Source organism: Lacerta agilis, chromosome 5, assembly GCF_009819535.1.
Source record: "Lacerta agilis isolate rLacAgi1 chromosome 5, rLacAgi1.pri, whole genome shotgun sequence".
Lineage (NCBI taxonomy): Eukaryota > Metazoa > Chordata > Lepidosauria > Squamata > Lacertidae > Lacerta > Lacerta agilis.
In genome coordinates this window covers 79,162,050-79,181,229 of record NC_046316.1, presented here as the reverse complement: position 1 = coordinate 79,181,229, position 19,180 = coordinate 79,162,050, and the positions used below count along the sequence as shown (strand labels likewise).

At 41.0% G+C, this 19,180-nt stretch overlaps 1 protein-coding gene across 1 annotated transcript in view; it reads left to right on the top strand.

The window, feature by feature from the left end:
* Positions 1 to 474: 474 nt before the first annotated feature.
* Positions 475 to 19,180, top strand: part of BCHE (butyrylcholinesterase) — a 52,614-nt gene continuing 33,908 nt past the window's right edge. Inside the window, exons 1-2 of the mRNA XM_033150585.1 lie at positions 475 to 596; positions 5,768 to 7,280. Of these exons, the coding sequence (XP_033006476.1) occupies positions 5,773 to 7,280 (1,508 nt within the window). The 5' untranslated portion in view covers positions 475 to 596; positions 5,768 to 5,772. The remainder of the gene's footprint in view (positions 597 to 5,767; positions 7,281 to 19,180) is intronic.

The window sequence follows — 19,180 nt, the reverse complement described above, 5'->3', positions numbered from 1 at the left end:
GTAGTGTGTTTTATTTTGAATTTAATTTAAATTTGTTTCTCTCCTGCATTATTATTGTCTCTCTCTTCCTCCCACCCACCCCATACTGGTGATGGTGCCAAACAAAGTCTCAAGTCCCACCAACCGGCTGAAGACAGCTCGTATGATAACAATGATTCCTCTAGACCTGCATGTGAATGTTACTAAACATGGAAAAATGCACGGAAAAAGCTGCATTGCTTTTATACTTTGTGCTTCCAGTGGACTGGCTTTTCTAAATATGCACGCACCTCCTTCATTTCCCCATCCCTGACAAAATCCTGAAAATTGGAATGCTCCGATTCCCTACTTGACTTAACTGCAAAGCCTTTCAACAACGATGGCATTCTCCTTTGAGCAGATGTCTGATATTAAGACCGCCTGCCTTCAGATCAAATTGCTGTTGCCAAGTCTCGCGAGCTTTCTCTTAAACAGTTCATTATAATGTCAGCACAGTCCAATTTGCAAGCATTTAAAGAAGCAGCTGAAGACTGCCTTTTGCTGAAGTATTAAAGATCTTGGATCTTAAAAAAAAACAAAAAACCGCACACTTTGGCAACTCTGTAATACGAAACGGGGTAAGAGATTCTCTATTTATGTTGATCTCTATCAGCATACGTTATAGTTAAGCTCGATTTGTATGGGAATTGCAGTCTACTAAAACGTTATGCTCTGTCCATTTGTTGCTCTGCTGGGAATACAAAGTCTATTCTGCAAATGGAACTGATGGAACAAATAAGCAGGCATGTGTATCGGACCATAGTATTATTCAATGGATTCTGGGCTAAGTAAATTAAACTGAAGTAAAAAAAAAAATCATTTATTAATTCAACTATCTGCTGAATTTAAATAGAGATTACACAGCCTTGTGTATAGATTTCTTGGTTGGCTAAAGATTTGCAAGGAGAGGAAACAATCATTGAAATAAATTGCATTGCTTCACTGAATGAGAATACCAAAGTATGTTCTGTTGAAATTTCATGGATAAAGACTAATGGAAATAAACCAATGTATCTCCATTTGGATGACAGGCTAAAATAATCTTCTGACTTATTTTGTTCTGGAAGTAATAAAGTGAGTTTTACTTTCTTCAGTCTGTTTCACGTTAACCTAAGCACAGGATCAACTATTTCATACCAAACAATGACAGTTTAACTTTTAGTTGAGAGTTAGCTTTTGGAAAATATTCGAAAGAGAACTTCGTACCTGTTCTTCAGTGCTTTGCTCCATCACGCAAGAAAAAAATAAGTCAGCACAAGCTGTTATAGGGATAATTGTGGCATGCACAACATTATGTGTGGTTCCAGTGTGCATATTTAATAGCTGACACTTGGCTGCAAGCCAGCACATAAATTCCTACAACAATTGTTTTATGTACTTGTGCCATGGGGAAATTAATCAGACTAAAGTATATTTAATGGTATCCTAGAATACCATTAGGATGCAGCTTCCTTCGCCTTTACTTGGGAATAGATAAGGACAAATCTTTTCGTTTCGATTTCTTTCGATTTCTTATTTTTCCCATCTTAAACTCAGCTCTTCACATTTCTACATCAATTTCCATTTTTAAAAAAATCCTCATGAAAATTCTTCAGCATTTTTGTGTGAGTTTCTGCATGCTATATACAGTACATGTTTGTAAGCAATTTCCCCTTATATAATGCATTTTTGTTATTTTCATTGACACACACATTTTATGCCCATTTCACTATTACTGTATATGCCCTTTTGTATCCAATACTTGCTTTGTGAATTGCATTGCAAAATTCGGAGAAGTGCGAATTTTGAATGACGCCTGCGGTTTTAGGAAGTGCAAATTTGGCAGAATTTGAACTGAATTGGGTTGTTTCTTTGTGCCTACTTGAGAAGAAACCCATTGACCTCAATGGTGCTTCCTTGTCAGCATGGGATTTGCAAAGATAGAAAGGAAAAAGAATCACAATTTGCTATGGCCTATTCAATTTGACGGCAAAATTGTTTGCAAAAACCTGTCTGCTTGATCACTTCTCACCATTTGCAGAAAGCATTGCCTTCAATTCTTCAGAAAACTATTCGGAAGTTGTGTAGCTGTTAGGCTGTTAATTGCCCATTATCACCATCCATTTGCATTCCCACAGGGACATTGAAATGTGTCTTGAGGTGTGCACAATGTGAAGTCATCACAACACACTGCTTTAGTTATTTTTAACAGGATCATGTCCACTTTGTGAAAAGAAGTATGTGTGGAGGGGTGAGTTGCCCAGATATATTGTTGCTTTCTTTTTTAAATCATGTATATATTATTTGCCACAGGAAGACTGGAAGAAGTCAAGGTGAAACAGCCTGCAAATCATAGGCATGCTTTGCTAGGAAATAAATAGGATTGAACTGGATAGGTTTGACTTTTGAGTAAGTGTGCATTGGATACGGTGCAAAGTTCTCCATACCCCCCTCTCACAATCTCCTTTCTTCCTTTTCTGATTCTTCACTTTTTTATCTCCTTATCTTGCTCAGAAGACAGCCTCCACAGTGCTCACTTGTATTTGTACGGTTAATAATTAACTTGCAAATCAATTATTGAATCAAATTGCCTGTTGTACTTTCTGCAGTTTGAAACCAAAGCCCAACCTTTAAGCCGGGTAATCTTGTTCATGAAACCCAGGCTCTCTCTCTCTCTCTACACACACACACACACAGAGAGAGAGAGAGAGAGAGAGAGAGAGAGAGAGAGAGAGAGATCAAAACCAGGGCAGGCAAGATTCTTCATAGATTTTTGATGATTCCTCCACATTAATTCAACATTCTGGAAGTAAAGGAAGTCCTGTTGAATTCAATGGAGCTCACTCCCAAATAAGTTGGGTTAGGACTGCAGCCTCACCGAAGAAGGCAAGCTTACATCCTTTGCAAGCTGAAATCTGATGCGCTTAGGAAACAGCTTGCTTTCTTCTAATGTCATAAAAGCCCCATCAATCACTCAGTCTTTTGCCAACTGTGTTGAAAAGGCGGAGAGTCGCCTATTTCTCTCCCTCATATGCATATTATAATTTCTTAAAAGTAGGCCTACCCATTTATAAACAGAAAAGCAAGAAACAGAATTTCACCAACATAGCCACTTTACTACTGTGTGTGTGTCATCCTACCCCTGCTTCCTCCTCTCAAGCATTTGCAGTACAACAAAATAATATATTTTACCATTATTTCCCCCACCTTGATATTTCACAGTATTTGTGTTTCCTGCCCTGATGCTAAACACATTTACTTCGGAATGAGCTCCAATCTGCTGTAGAAAGAGACAGTGTATTTGTAAAGTAACATTAATAAAATGAGTGCCTCTAACCACACACATGCCTGGCCACCTGTGCTCATGCCATGCCCATTGACCTCTGTGCTCCTGTGAGTATGTGATACTGTACCCATTGACTTCTATTCACATCTTTTGTCTTTTCAAAATAATTTTTCTTGGTTTTAAAACAACTGTGAATACAATAACCATTAAACACTTATCCAGCAGTACAGCCAATGGTGTTTGTTTTATCCATCGTCTCTAGACATACACTTACATATTCAACAATCAAACATATTACTTAACGTAAAATCTCCAAGAAGATCTTGATTTTGGTCACTTCTGTGAACACATCATCCATCTAAATCACCACGTGGATGTGCTCTAAATCATGTTTCATGTCCAGTCACTAGAAGGACTTATAAATGACAACTAGCACTTGAGTTTTCTTATATCCTTCTCTGCCCCGACCCATTTCCCTTTTGTGTAAGGTGTCTTCAAATGTAAGCCTGAGAATAGAGACGGTCATATTTTCATTGATATGTAAACTGCTCTATGAGCCTTTTTTTTTTTTTTGGGTGGAATGTTGTGACAGCATGTTGAAGTCCATGGGCATAGCAGGACACTCTCAGGAACACTGAAGGCAAGGAGAATGGCATGACCCACCCAGGGGAACAAAGAAGTGAATGAACATCTTCCCCAGCCAAGTGATATGTACAAAAAATGCATAAATTCATGAAAATATCATGCACACAGGGCTGTGCATCTCCATGTCAAATCTTGTGTGAGAATTCTGCATGCAAGCCCAGATCAGCTGTGTCATCGCCAAGCACCTGGCAAGCACAAAGTTCACAGGTGTGCAGTTTCCTGTAAGATCTTAGGTGAGCAAAGTTTAAGGATAGATTAATGCTCCTTTATCATGCTCTACAGTTCTTTATGAACCACCCCAAGAGGCTTTACATAAAGTCTGCTATTACTTTAAATCCTTTCCTTCAGTATTCGGCCTGTATGCCATGGCTTTTTATTTGCTCTCACATTCGACTGAATCTGTGAAATATTGTCTCTGATAATCCCCCTCTCCTTCTGTGCCTTTGATGCTCTCGCATACTTAGGAAGCACTTCAAGCAAAAATGTTCCTATTTTCCACTCTCAGCCTTCAACTGTAAGCAGACAGCCAGCAAAATGGCCCTCAATGAGCCACACAGCTGTATTTTGCACAGAAATTAACTCTGCTCCTTTTAAGGATAGAAGTACTACTCAATAACCTAGAACAGACTGTTTACAATGACAGTAATGAGGACACATAATTCTTTCCTTTCCCCCATATCTTTTCAACCTCCTCAAGGAGAAATTACTCACAATACCCAAGATACTGCAATATCATTTTGGAGGTTTTTACTAAGGTCAATATCAAGGCCTGAATCTCAAACATAACTCCTGAAAGAAAACTCGATATGAAAGAAAGCGCAATCATTAGTGGTGTGATGAATAAACACACACACAGTTTCCAGGAAATGGTTTGGTGTGAAAATATGGTTTGGCTTAAGATATGGATATTTCTCCTTCTGCTCTCCATGCAATGTCTCAATATGGTGTCAAACTAATTCTTTTAGATCTTGTGAAGTAACCAAATGGTTCAGTCCACAGGCCCCTCTGCATTCTTTTGTCTGAATCAAGCTGGGCAGATACAAGAAAGTACTTCCTCATACAGCACACAGCTAAACTATGGAACTCATTCCCACAGGAGGCAGTGATGACCATGTAATCTTCCTCTTCCATAGTCTCTGTATTGTCCTTGTAGACCTCATCAGGGTGGGTAAAACGAGAATTAATTTGCTCTGTCTGTCTGTCTGTCTGAAGCTCCAGCTAGTGTTGGTCTGCCTTATCAGTCTCACTGGGCACTAGCCACCCTTGGGGAAAACACTCCGTGTGAATTTGACTAGAAATGGGAGAAGTTGACTATAAAATAAGTGAAATTGGTTGGTTCATTAAGCTGGAAGGGACCTCAAGTGTTACATGCCCTACCAATGCAGGAAATCCACTACGACAGAACCCCCGATATGTGGTCATTCAGGGAGGATGAGGATAGCTGTAGTAGAACATCTACCTTGCATGCACAAGGTCCCAAATTCAATCACCACCACCACCTCTAGGTAGAATTGAGCTAGGTAGACCAGTATCCTGACTCTACTGTGTACAACAACTCCCTGTGGTCTTATGAGGAGGACAATGCTTGTGTACCCATCCCTTTTCATTTTTCTCCACTCCTGTTTGGCTACATTTGTAATTCAAAGCACTAGGAGAGCTTGGTCTTAGGTCCTCAAGTTAGCTACTGTGTAAGGCTCATTTCTTGGTCTCTCCAGGGTATGCCTACTATTTTGTGATTTTTAATGCTTTAAGGCTATAGGACATATTTTTTTCTGAATGCAGTTACCTCTTGCATTGCTGCACTTAAAAAATCTCTCTCCCCCACCCATTTCATTTCAGGAAACATGATATACCCTAATGGAGCATGCACTCTCATGTGGCTTCTTGTGCTGTACATGTTTGTCAAGAAGGTGGTCCCTCAAGATGACACCATCGTTGCTACTAAGAGTGGAAGAGTCAAAGGGTTGACTTTGCCTGTGCTTGGTGGAACAGTTTCAGCGTTCCTCGGGATTCCTTATGGAGCTCCACCTGTTGGGCGACTTCGATTTAAAAAGCCACAGCCTCGGGAAGAATGGGGAGGGGTCTGGAATGCCACCAAGTATGCAAACTCTTGCTATCAGAACATAGACAATACTTTCCCTGGATTTTCAGGATCCGAGATGTGGAACCCAAACACAAACCTCAGTGAAGATTGCCTCTACCTCAATGTGTGGGTTCCTTCACCCAAGCCTAAGAATGCAACTGTCATGGTATGGATCTATGGTGGCGGCTTCCAGACCGGGACCGCCTCATTGAATGTCTATGATGGCAGATTTCTAGCCCGTGTTGAGAGAGTCATCGTTGTTTCAATGAATTATAGGTTAGGAGCATTGGGATTCTTGGCTTTGCCGGGGAATGAAGATGCTCCGGGAAATGCAGGGTTGTTTGATCAACGGCTGGCACTTCAGTGGGTCCAAGACAACATAGCAGCTTTTGGTGGCAATCATAAAAGTGTGACATTGTTTGGAGAGAGTGCTGGAGCAGGAGGTGTCAGCTACCATCTCCTTTCTCCACAAAGCCATCCTCTCTTCACTAGGGCAATCATGCAGAGTGGTGCTGGAAATGCCCCTTGGGGCGCACTTCTACCATCTGAAGCAAAACGGAGAACTATAGCTCTAGCTAAACTCCTCCACTGTACGAGTAGCAATGAAACAGAGATAATAATTTGTCTTCAGAGCAAAGATCCCCTGGATATACTTGCCAATGAAGTGTCTGTTTTATCATACAGGGCTCTTTTAGAGCTGTACTTCACTCCAGTAGTAGATGGCGATTTTCTTGCTGATCTTCCTGGAACCTTGTTGAAGAATGGGAATTTTAAACAAACACAGATCTTGTTGGGGGTGAACAAAGATGAAGGTACAGCTTTCCTTGTGTACGGAGCACCTGGCTTCAGCAAAGATAACAATAGCCTTATCAATGAAACAGAATTCCGGGCAGGCTTGGCACTATCCTTCCCAGAAACAAGTGAAGTGGGATTGGAATCGATTGCTTTTCACTATACGGACTGGAAGGAAGAGCAGAACCCTTTCAATTACCGTGATGCTATGGATGATATCGTTGGAGATTACAATTTCATATGTCCTACCGTGGAGTTTGTAAAACATTTTGTCGAGGCACAGAACAACGCTTTCTTATACTTCTTTGAGCACCGATCTTCAAAACTACCCTGGCCAGAGTGGATGGGAGTACCACATGGCTATGAAATAGAATTTGTATTTGGACTACCTCTAGAGAGAAGAGTTAATTACACCAAAGCGGAGGAAACTCTGAGTAGGTCTATTCTGAAGTACTGGGCAAGTTTTGCAAAAACTGGGTAAGTTGTGGATGTGGAGGTGTGGGTATTTGGGGGGAAATGTTTTTATGTTTACAACTTAGTCTCTTTCCTAGTTATTTGTCCTTCAGAAATTCAGAATAATTCCTCCATGCTATTGAGTATTTTTTCAGTGCTCGCTTGCAGAAGTGGGGAGCTAATATCTGAATCCTATTATTCCTTCTCCCGCTATTAATATGGTGGCAGTGATGGTGGAACAAAAACTCTAGCAAAAAATAAAGTGCCAGTAGACAGTATGTAATGAAAAAAAATGATGCTAAAAAGAACTTGAGGAGCACATCCCTAAGAACATTAAGAGCAACAACAAGAAGTTATTTAAATGCATTAGCAACAAGAGACCATCTAGGGAGGTGATTAGGCCCTCGGATGACAAGGGATCCAAAGGTGTGCCAAAAGAGGATAAGGAGATTACAGAGAAGTTGGATGAATTATTTGTATCTGTCTTCGTAGCAGAATATAAAAGGCAGATCCCAGTGCATGAACAAACTTTTGCAGTAAAACAACATGAGGAACAGAGGCAGATAGTGGTGACGAGAGATGAAGTTTGAGGCCTAACAGAGAAAACAAAAACTGATAAACCTCCAGGTCCAGGTCACATTCACCCAAAGGTTCTCAAATAATTCAAATGTGACATTGTTGTTCTTCTAACAAAAAATAAAATAAAATATGTATCTTGTCCCTCAGGACAGCCTCCATACCTGAGGACTGGAAAGTAGCCAATGCAACACCAATTTTTAAAGGGCGATTCAGTGGGGAATCTGCGGAAATACTGGACATTACAAATCGGTTAGCTTAACAACTGTCTCAGGAAAACAGGTGGGAAGTGCTGTTAAAGGTAAAATAACCAAGTATGTAGAAGAAGCCTTGCTGAAGCAGAGCCATCAGGGGAAGTCCTGTCTCAGGAACCCATCAGAGTTTCTGAGAACAATCATACAAACAGTGGTCATCCAGGGTACTTAGACTTTCAAAAAGCTTTTGGCAAGATATCTCATCAAAGACTCCTGGCTAAGGAATAAGAGGAGAGTTCCTCTTTAGATCAGGATTTGGTTCAGTAGCAGGAATCAAAGAGTAGGGGGAAATGGACAGTTCTCTGAATGGAGAGATATAGAAAGTGGAGTCCTCCAAGGATTGGTATTGGGATCCATGATTTTTAACTTATTCAAAAAAGATCTAGAGTTGGGGGTGAACAATGAAGTGGCCTGGTGTGCTGATCATACTAAATTGTTCAGGGTCATTTAGTAGTGGAGCAGCAGAAGGAGGATACAGGTTGTGGCAGAAGCAGTAGAGAATACTGATAGTTGGAGCAGCATTTAATAACAATATGATTGTTTATGCACTTTCACAAAGGCTGCAAGGAAGTGTTCATTGCCTATCAAGGCAAGATGTATCCTATTATTTCCAGAAGCTGGCAGTATCAGATGTGTTTATAACAAGACAAGATATGGTTTCCAGCATTCTTGATCATTTGTTACTTACCTTACAAGAGAGCGGAACCTTATTTCATCACAGTAACAGCTGTTGCAAATGAACGCCACAGTTTTGAGTTGCAAAAAAAGTATTCTATTTACAGCCCCCTGACCCCTGGCACCGCCAACCTCTTTGGCTCTCTCACATAAACAGAGAAATTAACTCCACTCTTCCCAAAGGCAGATATAATGACTGGGTTATATGACCTTGCATTCTTGCAAGCGCTCAGAAAGTGTCCATAAAGCATGACGTGAGAAAGAAAACATTGGATAGGAAATCCCCCATGTATTTTCTGAAACTTAGCTGTTGATATTGTTGTTGTTGTTGTTCAGTCGTTCAGTCGTGTCCGACTCTTCGTGACCCCATGGACCAGAGTACGCCAGGCACGCCTATCCTTCACTGCCTCTCGCAGTTTGGCCAAACTCATGTTAGTAGCTTCAAGAACACTGTCCAACCATCTCATCCTCTGTCGTCCCCTTCTCCTTGTGCCCTCCATCTTTCCCAACATCAGGGTCTTTTCTAGGGATTCTTCTCTTCTCATGAGGTGGCCAAAGTACTGGAGCCTCAACTTCAGGATCTGTCCTTCTAGTGAGTACTCAGGGCTGATTTCTTTGAGAATGGATAGGTTTGATCTTCTTGCAGTCCACGGGACTCTCAAGAGTCTCCTCCAGCACCATAATTCAAAAGCATCAATTCTACGGCGATCAGCCTTCTTTATGGTCCAGCTCTCACTTCCGTACATTACTACTGGGAAAACCATAGCTTTAACTATACGGACCTTTGTCGGCAAGGTGATGTCTTTGCTTTTTAAGATGCTGTCTAGGTTTGTCATTGCTTTTCTCCCAAGAAGCAGGCGTCTTCTGATTTCGTGACTGCTGTCACCATCTGCAGTGATCATGGAACCCAAGAAAGTGAAATCTCTCACTGCCTCCATTTCTTCCCCTTCTATTTGCCAGGAGGTGATGGGACCAGTGGCCATGATCTTAGTTTTTTTGATGTTGAGCTTCAGACCATATTTTGCGCTCTCTTCTTTCACCCTCATTAAAAGGTTCTTCAATTCTTCCTCACTTTCTGCCATCAAGGTAGTATCATCAGCATATCTGAGGTTGTTGATATTTTTTCCGGCAATCTTAATTCCGGTTGGGGATTCATCCAGTCCAGCCTTTCGCATGATGTATTCTGCATATAAGTTAAATAAGCAGGGAGACAATATACAGCCTTGTCGTACTCCTTTCCCAATTTTGAACCAATCAGTTGTTCCATATCCAGTTCTAACTGTAGCTTCTTGTCCCACATAGAGATTTCTCAGGAGGCAAATGAGGTGATCCGGCACTCCCATTTCTTTAAGAACTTGCTATAGTTTGCTGTGGTCGACACAGTCAAATGCTTTTGCATAATCAATGAAGCAGAAGTAGATGTTTTTCTGGAACTCTCTGGCTTTCTCCATAATCCAGCGCATGTTTGCAATTTGGTCTCTGGTTCCTCTGCCCCTTCGAAATCCAGCTTGCACTTCTGGGAGTTCTCGGTCCACATACTGCTTAAGCCTGCCTTGTAGAATTTTAAGCATAACCTTGCTAGCGTGTGAAATGAGTGCAATTGTGCGGTAGTTGGAGCATTCTTTGGCACTGCCCTTCTTTGGGATTGGGATGTAGACTGATCTTCTCCAATCCTCTGGCCACTGCTGAGTTTTCCAAACTTGCTGGCATATTGAGTGCAGCACCTTAACAGCATCCTCTTTTAAAATTTTAAATAGTTCAGCTGGAATATCATCACTTCCACTGGCCTTGTTGTTAGCAAGGCTTTCTAAGGCCCATTTGACTTCACTCTCCAGGATGTCTGGCTCAAGGTCAGCAACCACATTTCCTGGGGTGTATGAGACCTCCATATCTTTCTGGTATAATTCCTCTGTGTATTCTTGCCACCTCTTCTTGATGTATTCTGCTTCTGTTAGGTCCTTTCCACTTTTGTCCTTAATTGTGGTAATCTTTGTACGAAATGTTCCTTTCATATCTCCAATTTTCTTGAATAAATCTCTGGTTTTTCCCATTCTGTTATTTTCCTCTATTTCTTTGCATTGCTCGTTTAGAAAGGCCCTCTTGTCTCTCCTTGCTATTCTTTGGAAATCTGCATTCAATTTCCTGTATCTTTCACGATCTCCTTCGCATTTTGCTTGTCTTCTCTCCCCCGCTATTTGTAAGGCCTCATTGGTCAGCCACTTTGCTTTCTTGCATTTCTTTTTCATTGGGATGGTTTTCGTTGCTGTCTCCTGTATAATGTTATGAGCCTCCATCCACAGTTCTTCAGGTACTCTATCCACCAAATCTAAATCCTTGAACCTGTTTTTCACTTCAACTGTGTATTCATAAGGAATTTGATTTAGATTGAATCTTACTGGCCCAGTGGTTTTTCCTACTTTCTTCAGTTTAAGCTGGAATTTTGCTATAAGAAGCTGATGATCTGAGCCACAGTCAGCTCCAGGTCTTGTTTTTGCTGAGTGTATAGAGCTTCTCCATCTTTGGCTGCAGAGAATATAATCAATCTGATTTCGATGTTGCCCATCTGGTGATGTCCATGTGTAGAGTCGTCTCTTGTGTTGTTGGAAAAGAGTGTTTGTGATGACCAGCTTGTTCTCTTGACAGAACTCTATTAGCCTTTGCCCTGCTTCATTTTGAACTCTAAGGCCAAACTTGCCAGTTGTTCCTTTTATCTCTTGACTTCCTACTTTAGCATTCCAATCCCCTATAATGAGAAGAACATCCTTCTTTGGTGTCATTTCTATAAGGTGTTGTAAGTCTTCATAGAATTGATCAATTTCGGTTTCTTCAGCACTGGTAGTTGGTGCATAAACTTGGATTACTGTGATGTTAAAAGGACTGCCTTGGATTCGTATCGAGATCATTCTATCATTTTTGAAGTTGCATCCCAGTACAGCTTTCGCCACTCTTTTGTTGACTATGAGGGCCACTCCATTTCTTTTACGGGATTCCTGCCCACAGTAGTAGATATGATAGTCATCCGAACTGAATTCGCCCATTCCTGTCCATTTTAGTTCACTGATGCCTAGGATGTCAATGTTTATTCTTGCCATCTCATTTTTTACCACATCCAGCTTACCAAGGTTCATGGTTCTTACATTCCAGGTTCCTATGCAATACTTTTCTTTACAGCATTGGACTTTCCTTTCGCTTCCAGGCATATCCACAACTGAGCGTCCTTTCGGCTTTGGCCCAGCCGCTTCATCAGCTCTGGATCTACTTGTACTTGTCCTCCGCTCTTCCCCAGTAGCAAGTTGGACGCCTTCCGACCTGAGGGGCTCATCTTCCAGCGTCATATCTTTTATATGCCTGTTGTCTTTGTCCATGGAGTTTTCTTGGCAGGGATACTGGAGCGGCTTGCCAGTTCCTTCTCCAGGTGGATCACGTTTGGTCCAAACTCTCCGCTATGACCTGTCCATCTTGACCTGTCCATAGCTTGCCTGAGTAATTCAAGCCCCTTCGCCACGACAAGGCAGTGATCCATGAAGGGGGATTGATATTGCTATTCTCACATTATATTGGTGTGTGTGTGTGTGTGTGTGTGTCGGATGGGGTGAAGCCATGTCTATAAAAAGTAATAAACCCAATAATCTAAGCTTTAATTCCCAAATTTGTTGCTGTACATCTATTCAGGTGGTGGCATCATGAAGGGCACCTTTCGTATTCCTCTTCTTAATTCTGGAGGTTACCATTTTGGAAAGAAAGAAGGGTTACAACTATGCATTAATTAATGATTTGTTGTTTAGTCGTTCAGTCGTGTCTGACTCTTCGTGACCCCATGGACCAGAGCACGCCAGGCACCCCTATCCTCCACTGCCTCCTGCAGTTTGGCCAAACTCATGCCAGTCACTTTGAGAACACTGTCCAACCATCTCATCCTCTGTCGTCCCTTTCTCCTTGTGCCCTCCATCTTTCCCAACATCAGGGTCTTTTCCAGGGAGTCTTCTCTTCTCATGAGGTGGCTAAAGTACTGGAGCCTCAGCTTCAGGATCTGTCCTTCCAGTGATCACTCAGGGCTGATTTCCTTCAGAATGGATAGGTTTGATCTTCTTGCAGTCCATGGGACTCTCAAGAGCCTCCTCCAGCACCATAATTCAAAAGCATCAATTCTTCGGCGATCAGCCTTCTTGATGGTCCAGCTCTCACTTCCATACATCACTACTGGGAAAACCATAGCTTTAACTATGATTACATAACTTTAATTAATGATTACAATTTAAATAAACAATCCCACTTCTAACAATCTAGGTCTCAAAGTGACTTTCAGTAAAAAATTAAACATAATATACAAAATTTAAAACATCAGAAATTGAAAATCTTTTTTGAAAATGAAATTGCAAAATTTTAAAACAACAGAGATTTTAAAACAAAAGCCTTCTGAAATAGAGAAGTTTTAATTAGGTATCTGAAACCCATCAGGAACGGTTTCTGTCAGTCTTCTCTTGGGAGGAAACACAGCAGAGTTGGACCCACAACAATGAAGCCACGACTTCTTGTTGATATGAGCTGTGGTTCTGCTCCATGGGGGAACAGTAATAGCACTTCCCCAGATGACCTAACTGACTAAGCCTATTTGTAATATGTTCCTAATGTTTTAGTAGGGACCTGCAACATCCTCTTGGAAAGAAAATATATTTATTGCTGGTCAAATTGATACTATTTTTGCTTGGCACAAAATTCCTCAATATTACAGCCAAGCAGAAGCACCCACATTTATGTTGAATTTTCACTTTAGGCAGAACTCAGTAGCAGCTCAATTCTCTCTCTCTCTCTCTCTCTCTCTCTCTCTCACACACACACACACACAGAGAGAGAGAGAGAGAGAGAGAGAGAGAGAGAGAGAGAGAGAGAGAGATATTCTTTGGAGGTTTCCCCTAAGCAGGAACCTCCACATTTGACTCAATATGTTGCTCTAGGCCCAATTCAGCGGCAACTCAAATAACAGTGTTTATCTGTCTTCCTGGGATGCAAAAGGAGCGAGTGTTTGACATTTGCAATGCCCTGCTAGTTAATGCTAGACTTTCAGCGCAGATAACTGCAGCCTATTTGCAAGACAGCCATTCAAACAGGGGGGAAGAGTTTGCTACTTTAAAATGAGCAAAAGAAAAACAATTCTCTCACACACCCCCATCTGCCTTTAGAAACAGCAAAATGGGATATCTTAGCCTTACAGTCAATTTGCAGGCAAGACTCGGCTTCAAGTCAAGAAGATGTAAATGACAGGTTTGTTGTCCCTCTTTACACAATGAAGACAGTTCTCTTTTTGTTCCACGCTGACACTTCCAAAGTAAAAGAAATGGTGTGTTCATTGTTGCTGTGTGTTTTTCTGAAAGCAAAACTATTCTGGGTACCTGGATTTTTTCAAGAGGTTCCCATTCTTTCAGGAGTTCTGTGTTTCGCCTGCAAACACAGCTTCTACTTCCTTGCAGAGTCTAGCATTTGAGTAGGCAGCCAGTTGAGATGATAGGCTGTCAAAGTTTGGATCACCAACCTTGGAAGTTGGTGGCATGTTTCATGGTTCTGTAATTGTCGGCCGCCTCCCCAGCCCCTGCAGCAAAGTTCTGATTTTGTAATTTATTCTGCATTTGTTTCAACAATGCATATACTGCTTAATTTACAGTCATCTCTAAATGGTGTGCAGAACACACAGTACAATAGAACTATTAAAAACCCACACACACTAAAAAAAATCAAAATAAAAAACTTTCATTCCAGTAGCACCTTAGAGACCAACTAAGTTTGTTATTGGTATGAGTTTCCATGTGCATGCACACTTCTTCAGATCAGAATTCAATTTAAAAGCTTGTTGGGGCTGATGGGACTTGGAGTGCTACAGCAACTGGAGGGCACCATGCTAGCTACACTTCTCACATTTTAGTGACGTCTCACTGCAGTCTTCATTTAAATAGAGATTTCTGTGCTCTAGAGTTAGAGCAGATTTCTCCAAACTGTTGGACTCCAGCTCCCTTCAGTTCCAGCCAGCATAGCCAAATGGCAAAGGTGGTTTTAGGAAGGCACAGTGTGGTCATACTGGGCACCGCTCTGCAGAGGGCACCAAAACAATGCTGTAGATTGAAGGGTAAGAGGTGGGGGCACCAAATTCTAGCATCTTACAAATCTGAGAGCCCAAAGTCCACCAACGCCAGTGGTCAGGGATGATGGGAGATGGGGTCCATCAACATCCACAGGGTACAAGATTTGGGAAAGCTAAGTTAATAGTGTAGGAATCAACTTCTCACCAGCTGTTCCAGTTATAAATATCTGTTATTGGACTAATTCTAAATCACTTGGATGTGAATTGTAATATTAAGTTACATGACCTATATTGTTGCTGGACTTCCTAATGTTTTAAATTAGGGATGAGTGAATCAATCAATTTCTTCCCCAAATTCCTTTACATGCAGGTATCTTTAAATTCACCCCATCCTGTTTCTGCATTGATCTAGGATTTATTCATTTACACGCCTATTTACATTGAAATATATACTGGAACATCCTTTCCTTCAAATACATTTCTGAACATTTTTTCTATTCAAATATGATTTTTGTAAGTATGTTGATACAGACAAAAGAACATGTGTCACACAGAACATAGTTAAATGGTGGAATTTGCTCTCACAAGGTGTCATTATGGCCACTAACTTGGATGGCTTTAAAAGTTTATTAGACAAATTCATGGAGGAAAGTGACTACTAGCCATGATGACTATATTCTCTTCCATTATCAGGGACAATATGCCGTTGAATACCAGTTGCTGAGAACCAGAAGTGTTAAGAGTGATGTTGCACTCAGGTTCTGTTTGCAAGCTTCTCAGAGGCATTTGGCTGGCCATTGTGAGAACAGGACGTTGGACTAGATGGGCCATTGGCCCAAACCAGCACAAACCTATGCCTCTATATTTTCTGAGTCAAAAACCGAGTTAGTATCATGAAAGCTGATGGATAATCTTGTTCTGCTTCACACAGTCCAGGAGGTGTGGATCAGACCAGTCTTACCTGATATCCACAAATTTGCCAAGCATCCTAGATTACTTTAGAATCCTAATAATATGGTTTGTTGCTTGTGTTTAGGGGGAAAAATCTTGCCATTCTTAAAACTGAAAGGAATATGCACATTAAATATGTGTTGTTGTGGGTTAAAAAACCCAAACCCTTCTGCAGAGTTGTGACATCATCAGAGAACGAGTATTTCCCAGGAAAAATAAAGCTTCTTTCTTGTTATGGCATTTTTAGAACCGGTTCATCTTAATAGCAGGAAATTCTGTAAGGGGAATCCTTATTTTTCATTATGCATTATTTGAAATGCTTTTGTTTTGTTTCAAAATGTGGTTGCCTGCTTTGAGACTAATTAAGAAGATATTTCATTTTGACATGTAGGCTGCAATTTGGGAGGCTCAGAGTTCAAAGGAGAAAAAAAGTAAAGAAATTCTTTAGGATGTCCACTTAAGAGTTGGAGTAATATTATTAACAAATGGACCAAAAAAAGCCATCATGGAAAAGACAAATTACTCCATCAAAACATTACTCTAGTGCTGTTCATAGAATCAATTACTCTTTTGTATCTAGCAATAGAATGAAGCTGTCATTTGGCCTGGAGAGATCCAGTGCAGTGAAGGCCACAAATCCTTTACACAAGAACACAGACAATAACTCCACGTTTATAACTATGTGTGTTGTGCTGTAGAAAGTTCTTTTTCTCACAAAGTCACACTATGGAATTTGCAAACACAATGTGTGGCCATGGCCACAAATTTATGAGGGTTTAAAAAGACAAATTCATGGAGGAAAAGGCAGTCAATGTTACTAGTGATGAGTAAAGATGGACAAATCTGTCAATTTCAATTTCTCTCAGTTTTGTATTTTTCCAATCTTAAATTTAGTCTTCCACATTACCGCAGCAATTTGTGTGTGTTTGTGTGTGTGTGTGTGTGTGTGTGTGTGTGTGTGTATTGGAGGGGAGGGGAGTCCTCATGAAAATCACCAGCGTTTTAGTGCACATTTCTCCTCATATACACATTTTGTATGCAATTTTGCCTGATATACACTTTTTTTTTGCAAAGCAATTCCCCCAAACATAATGCATATCACTTTAATGAATATATGCATAGTTATGCTCCCTTTGCCCTACGATAATCTTTCTAATTATTCTTTCATTTCTTTGGTACACATTGCTTAGCTGAAAAATATGACGTGAAAATTTCAAAGGCCGTGTTTTAGTTCTTATGAAGTAGGTAGTTTTTCAAACAAGTGTGAAATTGAATCAAATGTCTCCCCCATCCCTAGTCATGAATGCTGTGTACAACTTCTAGGACCAGAGACAGCATGCCTCTGAATACCAGTCACAGGAGAACCACAAGGAGAGAAGGCTACTGTGCTTGTGCCCTGGCTGTGGGCTCCTCCTATACATCTGGTTGGCTATTGTGGGAAACAAGAAGCTGAATCTAATAAGAATTTGTTCTGATCCATCAGGGCTCTTTTTATGTTCATTCTGTTAAATCCCTGACCATTGGCCTCAGTTTCTGGTGCAGATGAGATTTGCAGTCTGAAAACATCTAGAGAGCACCAGGTAGTGGAAAGTTAGGTTATGGTGTTGGACTAGGAATGGGCAGACCCAAGTTCAAATCAAAGTCACAAAGCTCTGTGTCCCTTGACCACCACGAAAAGTTTTTTTTTTTTTTTTAAATGAGTTTGTAGATGAGAGGGGGGAGAATTCCTTGGAAGAAGTTTGGGATATAAACAAATACTGCTAATTCTGACATTTTTGCATCACCTTTCTGTATAATAATATAAGCAAAGCAATTACCTGATGAGTTCAGAAGTTCTGTGCATTGATAACTGGTCCTTCCCCACTTAAGATGTGCAATCCTATACAGCTTTTTTGGAAGACCCAGTCTGTTTAATGGGACGTGCGCCCAGGGTGAGCATAAGACATCAGCCTCATTGATGAATTTATTTTATTACAGTGAAAAAATACTGCCTGGAAAGTGGTTATGAATGAAGAGCTGATAGGAAGTGATATCATGTGACACATTCTCGATCTGCAGCTGTCTCAGTGTTTCTCATGCTTTGGAGGGTGTAATTTTTTATTTTACTTTGTGGCCTTTAGGATATGCTTCAGGAGTCTTGGTTTTTCAATAATTACATGATTTCCTGCAGCTCAGACATTGCATTCCCTAAAGGGCAGAAGAAAGCAAATACCTCTAAGCTGTAAATAATATTCCAATGAGTGGGCATCAAAGCCTTGCCAATAGCCAGTTTCTGTTGCTCCATTAGTCACTTTAGCCTTTAGTCAATGGAACTGGAGTTCATTAGATGGAAATGTATTTGGATGAAGGGTTCCAAGTTCCGCAGATTCTGACTGTCTCAGAATCTGCATGACTGAGAAATAGCTGTCCTACAGAATAGTTTGAGAAAGATCAATTTCCAACCCCCCCCCCCTTTTACATGAGAACATAAGAGCTCTGCTGGATCAGGCCAAAGGCCTGTCTGCTAGAAATCTGTTCTCATAGTGGTCAACCAGATGCCCGTGAGAAGCTTGCAGAAGCAGGATTTGAGTGCAATAACATTTGCAATTCCCAGAAACTGGTATTCAAAAGCATTTGACTGCTGATGGTAGAGACAGGACAAAGAAACTGTGGCTAGTAGCCAAGGACAGTAGCGTATTGCATTTTAGGGTTGCCCCGGGTGCAAAGTTGCTAGGGACTCAAAATTTCAAAACCTGGTGCTGCCTCAATAAAGCTGCGTGCTTCTGTCATGGGGCTCCATTGAAAATGGCTTCTCCATGCAAACCAGGAAATGACCTAGAATCATAGAATCATAGAGTTGGAAGAGACCACAAGGGCCATCCAGTCCAACCCCCTGCCAAGCAGGAAACACCATCAAAGCATTCCTGACAGATGACTGTCAAGCCTCCGCTTAAAGACCTCCAAAGAAGGAGACTCCACCACACTCCTTGGCAGCAAATTCCACTGTCGAACAGCTCTTACTGTCAGGAAGTTCTTCCTAATGTTTAGGTGGAATCTTCTTTCTTGTAGTTTGAATCCATTGCCCGTCAAGCAACACTAACCAAGCTCCATCACCAGTGTTCTCATATGCTATATTGGTCAGAGATTTAACTTTTAGTGAATCTTGGGAGACAGCTGAGCCCTGAAAGGTAGCAACGAGGGCTCCCCAAAAAGAAAAAAAAAGGAGGGACAAAATAATGACTTATTCTTGATTGGCTGAAAACATAAGGCCTGTCAGAAGGATTCCACAGGGTCAGAATATCCACGAGACAATATTGACTTTTTATTGTAATTACATTCCCACAGAGAGTAGTAGCCTGTGGCGCTTTCCTGCCTGAGGTGGCAAAATAACATGGCTAGTCTCAGTTACCGTGCCA